Genomic DNA, 9,796 nt, shown 5'->3' on the forward strand with positions numbered 1-9,796 from the left:
TTTACTTATTTTCATTATATTGTAATTCCCATACCTAGACATTTTTAATAAAATCATATTGATTCTAAAATTCAATTGCGCCCAATTTTATAATGTCTGATATGGTTTTTTGAAACTTTACTAAAAACATTTCTATAGCGTACTTTATTCAAAAAATTATATATATATATACATATATATAATTACAAATACTTTTTCCTAATTTTCTTGAAAAGCTTCGATTTTACACATTTATTTGGTGTAATTTGCAGATTTTTTACATCATAGATGCTTTTGGTAAAATTTCGTGTATTTTTTTATTAAAAAAAATAGGTATTGAAATCATTTTCGTTGAAAGTTAATTAAATTATTAAATTTATTGTTTTTTTTAATTTGAATAAATAGTGCCATATTATTCAATTAAAAAATTGTATTTCATTTTGCAATTACAATAATCAAAATTGAAAGGGTGGCTAGGTTTACCGAACTTAACCGAAACTACATTTCTTCAAAATTACCCCTGTTGGGGGTATCTTTTATTTTATTTCACTTTCTGTTAATTGGAATGGAATGATTGAAAAATTCAATTATCATTAAAAAAAATCATTCAGAAAGGTATTGAAAATTCTTGCAATATCCTTCGTGAATCTCGTGAGTCTCGTTAAAATTTGTTATTAATCGGGCAGTAGGTTAGAATTTTGACTTAAGGCACGATTAACTTTTTGGTCAAATATGAAGAAAGTCTGAATAAAAAATGCATCATTCCTGAATTATTATACAAAAATTAAATTTTTCACCTGTGCTCACCTTTGTAAGTTAATATATTCGTCACCAAATTTTAATAAGAAGTTTGTAGTAATATATTCTGAATAAGTATTGCGATAATTTTTAATATCTTAAATATATTTTTACATTCTGCTATTCATGTAATCTTTGGATTATTATTTTTTTACATTAAATATGTAATATCCTAAAAAAACATTCAAGATCTGTGGCTAAAAATTTTTTGTATTTTTTTTTAACCTTACAATTTCTGAGGCATCAACATAAAATTATGCTTAAACTTATGTTTTAATGGTCAGTCAGTCAGCTGCCCAGTTTAATTAAAATCTGTTGAGAATTACGTCGCCAATCCAAATAAGGCTCAAAATACATGCTCATTCTAAATAAGGATTCTTGGTAGTCTTCTTTACTTGGTGGCGATTCGCTACCGCGTTAGCTAATTATCCATGAATTATTATATAATGATCTGCGATTAAACGTCAATCCTAAATAATCCTGAGGCCTTTTTCCATACGACTGATAAATGAATGATAAATTCTACAACGTGATTACATACGCTAAACTTGGCATATGGACTCACTATGGTTTAAATAATGAACGTGCTAAACAGCTTTTCATCTAAGCTTGTTAATATTTGAGAATGAGAATACAGCTATTTTCACACTTGAAGTTCCATCAAACGGGGTAATTTCGGACATGTGGGGTTAATTCGGCTATTCCTAAATTGATGGTTTGAATTCCTTAAGACGAGTGTTTTTAACCAGAATCTAGAACCAGTCAAGGCTTGAACTGATTCCAGTTTCTTGGAAAAGTTTTAAGTAACTTACCATATCAATTTAGCGAATATAGGGGTGTCTGCATTTACCCCATATGTCAGAAATTACCCCCTTTGACTGTATTCTCATTTTGAGAAAAAAAAGTATTATTTCGAGAACCTAACAAATAAGCTCCAACACAAATGATCCCATTGTTTTTCTGTGTTCTGTCAAAATCAGGTAAACGTGTACAACGAACAAGGTTACGTCTCATGGAAATAAACTGAAAAGTTGCTAACTGGTGGAGGCCAAATGGAAAGGTGCTACAGAGTTGAGGGAGCTAATGTTCCCCATTCAATTTATATGGGATTTAGAAGCATCGAGAGTTCGGCTTGCGAGTTACCACCCTTTTATTTTGCCTCGATGATTTGCCTCGATTTGATCTCTTCGAGATGCGACCTTGTCATTTGGACATTTTATATAAATATTTTTCAATGCAACATATTTTATGCAGATCTACTTTTTGTTCTAGGTCTTGTGGTTACCTTTGTCCCGGTTCACTGTGAGAAAAAGGTAAGAGTTGTTTTTCCTTTCTCGCTCTAATATAATAAAAAACTTTATTCGGAGATTGATACCAAGATATATGTATGCTGTATAATCCAGTTACCGAAAGGAAAACTTTTATTGAATTGAAAATAGACATAATGGTGTTTCCTTGCCGCCTATCGAATATACGTCTTTCATTCAAAATTAAACTTTTCTCATGCAAATTTCATTCCTGTTACTTCGGTCACTGAAACTTTGCATAAGGAAAGACTTTTTATTCGACTAGTACCCTATTAAAACACGATTTTTACACAGAGATCACAGTCAGTTTCCTATTTTTCTTTTTCCCTTGTTTTTGCTCTTTTCCCATTTTTCTCAAAATAGAAGAAGGTTTACAATTCTTCACGATTTTCTGTTATTTTTGTTCATTACTAGAATATTTAATCCTATATTGGATATTATAAATTATTTGGTGAAAAATTAATCTACTTCATAAAAAATACAATAATTTTGTTAGAACGTCTTTTTCCATACAAAATTTAATTCTTAAGCAGAAAAATAAAATATATGGTGTTGACAAAATTTTTTTAAATTAAATTTTTCAACTAAAATTTCAACTCTTTCATTTTTATTCGAAAATTCTACTACTTGCTTCAAATTTTACTACTTTGTTAAAAACTCCCTTTTCTGGTTAAATGTTGATTTTTTAAAAAGAAAATTAAATTTTCTTATTTTTGGTGAAAAGTTGTCTTTTTAAGTTGAGACTGCATGTATTTAAGTGAAATTGCGTTTTTTGCTAGAAAATTAAGATTCTTGCTTGAATATTCATCTTTTGAATTAAAAAGTAAACTATTTTGTTAAAAATGAGCTTTCTTCGGTAGCAAATTAATTAAAAAGTCAACTGTTACTTTATAATTCGTCTTTTTTGTTGAATTTAACTGTTTTTGATTTAAAATCAAAACCTTTTTAATTTAAAATATCAGCTATTACATGTTTTGTTGATAATTCATCTATTTTGGTAAAAAATTTAAATTCTTCGGAGAAAATTTAAAAAATTGGTGAACCTTGTTCATCGTTTATTATTTAGTTCAAATTCATTTCTAGCATTTAAAATTTGACTTCTTATTAAAAAATTGTTCTCTTCCGTTGAAAATCGGATTATTTCGTTGAAAATTTGTTTCTTTTTTATTGAAAATTAATTTTTATTAAAAATTTAATTATCTTTATTTTTGTCAGAAAAATTATCTTTTTTATTTGAAAAGTCATAAATTCTCTTAAAAATTTATCTGTTTTTGTCGAAAATAATTCTTCAGGTTTGAAATTATTTTCTTTAACTGAAAATGCAACTGTTGCATTTGTTATTGTACTTTAATTTTCTTCGTTTGCAAACTCACCTACTTGGTTTTTGACGCATGTTATTAAATTGTTTTATTAGAAAATTAATCTTCTTGCTTGAAAATTAAACCGCTTGGTGGAAACTTAATGTATTTTGTTAAAAATTGTGTTCTTCGGTAGAAAATTAATCTTTTTTACTTGAAAACTCATTTTTTTATTTGAAAATTCAATTATTTGGTTAAAAATTCCAGAATTTGTTAAAAAGGTAATTTTATTTTCTAAAAATTCAAATATTTGCTTGAAAATATTTGTTTTGTTTTAATAAAACTGTTTTGTTGAAGATTGATCTTTTGGCTTGAGTATTACATTATTTTCATTGAAATATTAACTATTACATTATTTTGTGAGAATTCATCTCTTTTGGTTGAAAATTAATTTCTTCTAAAAAATTCAATAATTTCGTTAAACAGTCAATTTTTCGTTTACGGTAGATCATTTTTAGTGAAATCAATGAAAATACTGTTACTCATTTAGTTTCAAAGTGAGAGGATAATAATGAAGAGAGAATGAAAATTAAACTGCTGAAGAATATATACGGACGAAGTGAAGGTCTGTACTTTTTTGTGCGTTCTCTTGACTTAGAAGGCGCACTTTCACGGTTCCATCCCATTTTGCCAGACAACTTCGGCATGCACATCCGCGTTATCTTGGGAGCGAAGCGTCGGGCTTCCGGCTGCGCTCATCAGATTGGCAAGACAATAGGATATACCGCGTGATGCAACTGTATTATGGAATGGATCCTCCCTAGGGCTTGAAATCACGCAGAGGAGACTCATACCTGCTATGCGAGTGTCTCTGGTTTATGGGGCCGAGAATTATTGTTGATACTTATCTTTAAAAATGTATCCAGTTTGCAAAGAAACATTGCGAAACAGAGCGAAAAATAAGATAACACTTATTATTTTTAATAAATAATCTCTACGCAACAATTTAAATTACAGTAAACGACCCCATGACTCACATTGTTAATACTACTAGTATCATCAATACGAGGAAAAAATAATCGAATTACTACTCCTTTTTTAACTTTATTTCTTTTAAGCTTATATAAATATGATTTTCCTAAGATTCTTTAAAATAATCAGAAAGATTCTCCAAGAGTGCAGATATGTCAAGTCAAAATACCGCTGCGTAGTACTTATATTCCAAATTTGAAAAATCCTTTCACAAACAAAGTAAATAATTCTTTGAAAAATTTAAAAGCGATGTTGGTAAGTTATTGTAGTTAACAAAAGATTCTTCAATTGGGCAATCGATGCGTCTCGGAGACGTGAATAAATACATTAAATACATCACTCTGATATATTCCGATTATTAGAAAAATTTTCCTAACATCAAAAATATAAAATATATATTTTTAATTACCCAAACCGGTATTGCTCAATGATAGAAGATGATTGAAGGTTCGTGAATAGGTCATTTGACGAGTCTCGAGGATGCAAACAAACATTTCAGATACAGTACTGTAGTACTCTTAATATGAATAAAGTTTTTCTCATGTAAATAGAATACGCAACTTCTTTGAAACCTTATACATCGGTTCTGGTGGGTCCTAGAAGGTGCAACAATAGGTCAATCGATGCGTTTCGAAGATGTGAACAAATTGATTAGAGATCGTGTTGATGTGTTTTGAATATAAAAAAAAGCTTTTATCATATAAACAAGGTAGTTCTATTTTGAAATCTGGAAACTAAAAAAACTACCACTTAATGGCCGTTCTAGCTCAAAATCACATCAGACCTGCATAACATTCTGAACTACAATGTGCCTTAAATTTCCTGCAATCAAATACCTGATAGTAGAATTTTCAACCAAAAAGGTGAATTTTTAAAGACAAGCCTGATACATTATTGATATTTTAACGAACAAATAGTTTTGTTTAAATAAAAACCGTTTCATTCTTTGAAAAAATGTCAACAAATGTTTAATTCTCAACCAAAAAGGCTAATTTTCAAATATTGTATAGAAGAATTATCTACCAAAACGGACATATTTTTAAAACCATATTTACAGTGTCAACTAAAAAGATTAACTTTAAAATAAAATGATATATCTTCAAAAAACAGGAAAAAAATTAACAAAAAAGTTTAAATTTCAACCACAGAGTTAAATATTGTAATAAAATAGATGGAATTTCAATAACAAATATAATAGGTGATATCTCTGTAAAAAATATAGTAATATTTAATGACTTTTTTCAAAAAAGACCAATTTTCAACAAAATAGTCACATTTTCAATCAAAGAGATGAATTTTCAATTAAAATGATGCATCAACAACCTAAAAATTAATTAATATTAAAGTAGTTAAACTTTAAACGAAGTAGTTAAATTCGCATCTAAGAAAGATGAATTGTTAACAACAAATGTAATGGATAATATTCCTATACGAAAATAATGACATGTTTTCAATTAAAAATAGTTTAATTCATGCAAAAAAGGCGAATTTAAAACTAAATGGTCTGATCCTGTAGCAACATTTACTGAATTTAGAAATAAATATAAGAATTTTTGGAAAATATACATTATATTTAATAAATTTTACAATGAAATTTAGGTCTTGAAGAATCCAGTGAGTCACTCCAAAACGAAACATACAAAACATAATTCTTATTAACAAAAGAAATGTTGAAAGAAAAAAATACAGAGCAAAAATAAAACATTACTGGCCATAATGTCAACTACAAATCTTCTTTAAAGCATAAATAATTCACCCAATTCCCCAGTAGACATGCTGAAGGGAACGGTTATGCTGCAACCCATCATACAATGTTGCTCTCCGGGTTGCCGCACACACAGAATGTAACAAATAACAAATTATTAATTAATAATTAATTGAAATATTATTAATAATCCACTCAATTTTCAATATTAATATGATGGGTACTCGAGTACCCTGGGTGTGTGCCGGATGTATGTATACTTTAAAGTCGATTATTTTTGTATACAAATCTTCTTAATAAATTGTAAATACACCATTGGCCCATAATTCATCTAAATAACGACGATGCTTATACGATAGTAAGAATGACGCAATGTAGAATTTTAGTGGAATTTTGTATAAAAAAACACGTAAATGGAATCGGCAGGTTCTAAGAAAAATAGAATGTTAGATATCCATAAATACTTTAGAGTACAAATGTGGGAATAAGAGAGAAAGATCTGGTTAAATGCACTCCTATAGTTTTTATTATGAAGGCCCTTCGAAAACAGTTTCACATTTTGGAAAATTAATCGTAGAAGAATTTTTTTTAAATAGCCTTTACGAAAAGATGACAACCGTGGTTTTTTACGTCACTATACCGTGACTCGACTTTCAATGATGACGGCTTTGAAATACACAATGTTAAAAGTGTAAAAAATGGCATGAATAAAGCCATTGCAGATTGATAAAATAATCCAAAGTTTTCATCTTTCAGAGTTCAAAGTGAATTTTTTTTGAAAAAGGAGGTTGTTTAAAAAAAAACGGGTCAATTTTTTAAAATAAAAATACCAGCACAATGAACAAAAATAATTAATGCAACACTTTTAATACAAATTTTATTAAACTAGAAAACAAATACGCGTACTAAGCGCATAATTATTTTTTTTCACGCAATTTTTAAATTCAATTATAAAATAAGTTCAGTAAAGAATTTTATATTTCATAGTGTCTATTATCTAAAGTATTAAAAAGAAGAAGCAAGGCAAATTTTTATGATAATTTACGTAAATTGATATCTTTTGAGAATTAATAAATAATTTTTTCATATAGACAATAAAGCCATTGAATTTTTGTTAACAATTTTAAATTTCGGGCTAAAAACAATAACATAGAAAGTTTTTTAGAATTGAAAGTTTAATTTTTTAAGTCAAATTATTTTTATTAAAATAACCGATTTCCGATATAAATTTTACGAAAAGCAGCAACATAACAAAAAAATCTTATATCTTTCGTTTAAAATAATCTAATTAAAGTATGTTGGGAGGAATGCGAAAGAATTAGGTGAATGTTATTTACACAACAACTAAAGTTTATTGAAAATTAAGAAAAACTTGGCAGCGCGGACGTGTGTCACGATTGACTGACCAGTGTGTACTGACTGCTAGAAGAAACTACCCTCAGAATGGGCCTGATGCCCCCTAGTCTGCAGGGTGGCAGGCATGCGCAGCAGCCTGAATAAAGCCCGATTAATTATATTAAATTATAAATTCTGATTTATGACAAATGCATTAAAGATTTATAGAATTGATTCTTGAAAAATTTGTATGAATTTATCGATTTATCAAATTACGTAGATTAACAATTATCTGTTCCCTACAGTAATCTTCTTTGCAATCCAATAATTTTTTACGAAAAATACCAATTTTAATTATTTTTAATAGCAATTATTGGATTTCAAACTAATTATTTTTGTTTAAAAATGTAAATTTGATATATTACACCATTATATCATAAATATGTTAGAAATTGTAAATATTCTTTACCATGTAATACTGTTTTTATTAAAAATACCAGTTTCTGATTGAAAAACTAACATAAAAGAAAATTATTCAGAATTGTAACTAATCTATTTAATCTAATGATTTGTCACTACGGAACTCTTTGGAGAATAAGCCAAGAGTTAGGTGATAACATTTTTCATTTTGAATAAATCAGAAAAAGATTTTAAAAAAATAATGAAGGTGATTTAGAGGTTGCCTTTTTTCCTTGACACTTTTAAATTAAAAAAATCTAATAGGCATTAAAGAGTGTTTCAAATAATAATTTATATTTTGATTCATTCAGAATTTAACTCCTTAAGTTTTATAATTTCTGTTTAAAATAACCGGTTTCCTATTAAGAACGTTAAGGCAATCGAAAAATTTTTGGAAAATTGCAAATCTTGTTCGAACTATAATGATTCATTTGTTTTAAACTACTATTGTAAAATGATTTGATGAAACAAATCAAACCTTTCTTCGACCGTTGATATTTATTGATTTCAAATCGTAGATTTCAAATTATTTATGTCTTACGGTCCAATCGTAAATCGAAAAAATAAATATGAGTCAAAAAACATGTTCTTCGAAACTCAGATATTTATTTAATAGAAAAAACTCCTTTCGAAACTTCCTGACGTTTCGGTACACATGCGTACCTTTTTCAAAGGTTCTTAAACCTGAGTTGATGATAGTTTAAAATAGTCAAACAGATCCATTTTCAGTTAAAAAAAGTAACATTTCAGTCAATTGTTTTAAGAAAATTAATTAAAATTTAGTCATTTTTTGAAGTCTCAAAAAATTTTTTTGGGACTTCAATCGATTACAACTACATTTTTTTTCAATTGTACGAGAAAACAAAATTGGCGTAGGCGATGGACGAACAGAAATTGACAGTTTCAGAAATACGCAAGTACGCATGTGTACCGAAACGTCAGGAAGTTTCGAAAGGAGTTTTTTCTATTAAATAAATATCTGAGTTTCGAAGAACATGTTTTTTTGACTCATATTTATTTTTTCGATTTACGATTGGGCCGTAAGACATAAATAATTTGAAATCTACGATTTGAAATCAATTAAACTACTATTGTTTGGTTTAAAAGATTACGTAAACTAAAATTGTGAACAAATAATAAACCTTCAAAATCTAATGTTGTTGGTTGAAAAAAAATTTCTGCTAAAAACATGAACAAACCTAAAAAATTAAAGTTTTTGAAAAATTGTTATCTTTGAAATTTAATAATTTTGTCCTCAAAAATACCCTCATCAGGGTGATCGAAAAATTGGATTCTCGATTTGTGGCGATCGATCGAGGAATAACTTCTACCTAATAGCTTCTTATTCCCCCCCCCCTTTTAAAGCCCTTGTATTTTCCCCAGAAAATGATTCAAAAAATGCATTTATAAATTTTTTAAAACATTGATCACTTTTATTTAAGAAGTGGCAAGTTTGTAAGTATTTAAAAAATAATTCCTAATTATTTAAACAATATTTGTTCTGCGTGATCATGAAATGACTCTATTCATTATCGTCAAACGGGACAATTTCGAAAATGGGGGGTAAATTATGACGTTCGTAAATAGATAGTTTAAATTATTTAAGGTGGGTTTGCCCAGAATATCTATAGTACCAGATAAGGCTTAAACTGATTTCCCATTCTCGTAGAAACCACTTTAGGTAATTTAAACTATTAATTTAGGAAAGCTCGAATTTACCCCACAAGTAAGAAATTACCCAGTTTCACGGTATTCGGACGAAGTTGGGACTTTCCGGAGTAGAAAACTATCATACAGTCTGTCAAGTTAAAGCGTGGGTGGCTTTACTCGCAGTCGGTAAGGTGTATCGACATGATTTTGGTGTCAAAATATTAAGAAGAGCT

General features: G+C 28.3%; 1 protein-coding gene across 2 annotated transcripts in view; it reads left to right on the forward strand.

Annotated features, from left to right (window-relative positions):
- The window catches only part of LOC117169215 (mucin-5AC), a 138,723-nt gene that overhangs the window by 110,381 nt on the left and 18,546 nt on the right, over positions 1-9,796 (forward strand). For both annotated transcript variants that reach the window (XM_033355469.1, XM_033355470.1), the window contains exon 4: positions 2,050-2,090. In XM_033355469.1, coding sequence (XP_033211360.1) covers positions 2,050-2,090 — 41 coding nt within the window. The remainder of the gene's footprint in view (positions 1-2,049; positions 2,091-9,796) is intronic.

The sequence above is a fragment of the Belonocnema kinseyi genome, chromosome 3, assembly GCF_010883055.1.
Source record: "Belonocnema kinseyi isolate 2016_QV_RU_SX_M_011 chromosome 3, B_treatae_v1, whole genome shotgun sequence".
NCBI classification, from domain to species: Eukaryota; Metazoa; Arthropoda; class Insecta; order Hymenoptera; family Cynipidae; genus Belonocnema; species Belonocnema kinseyi.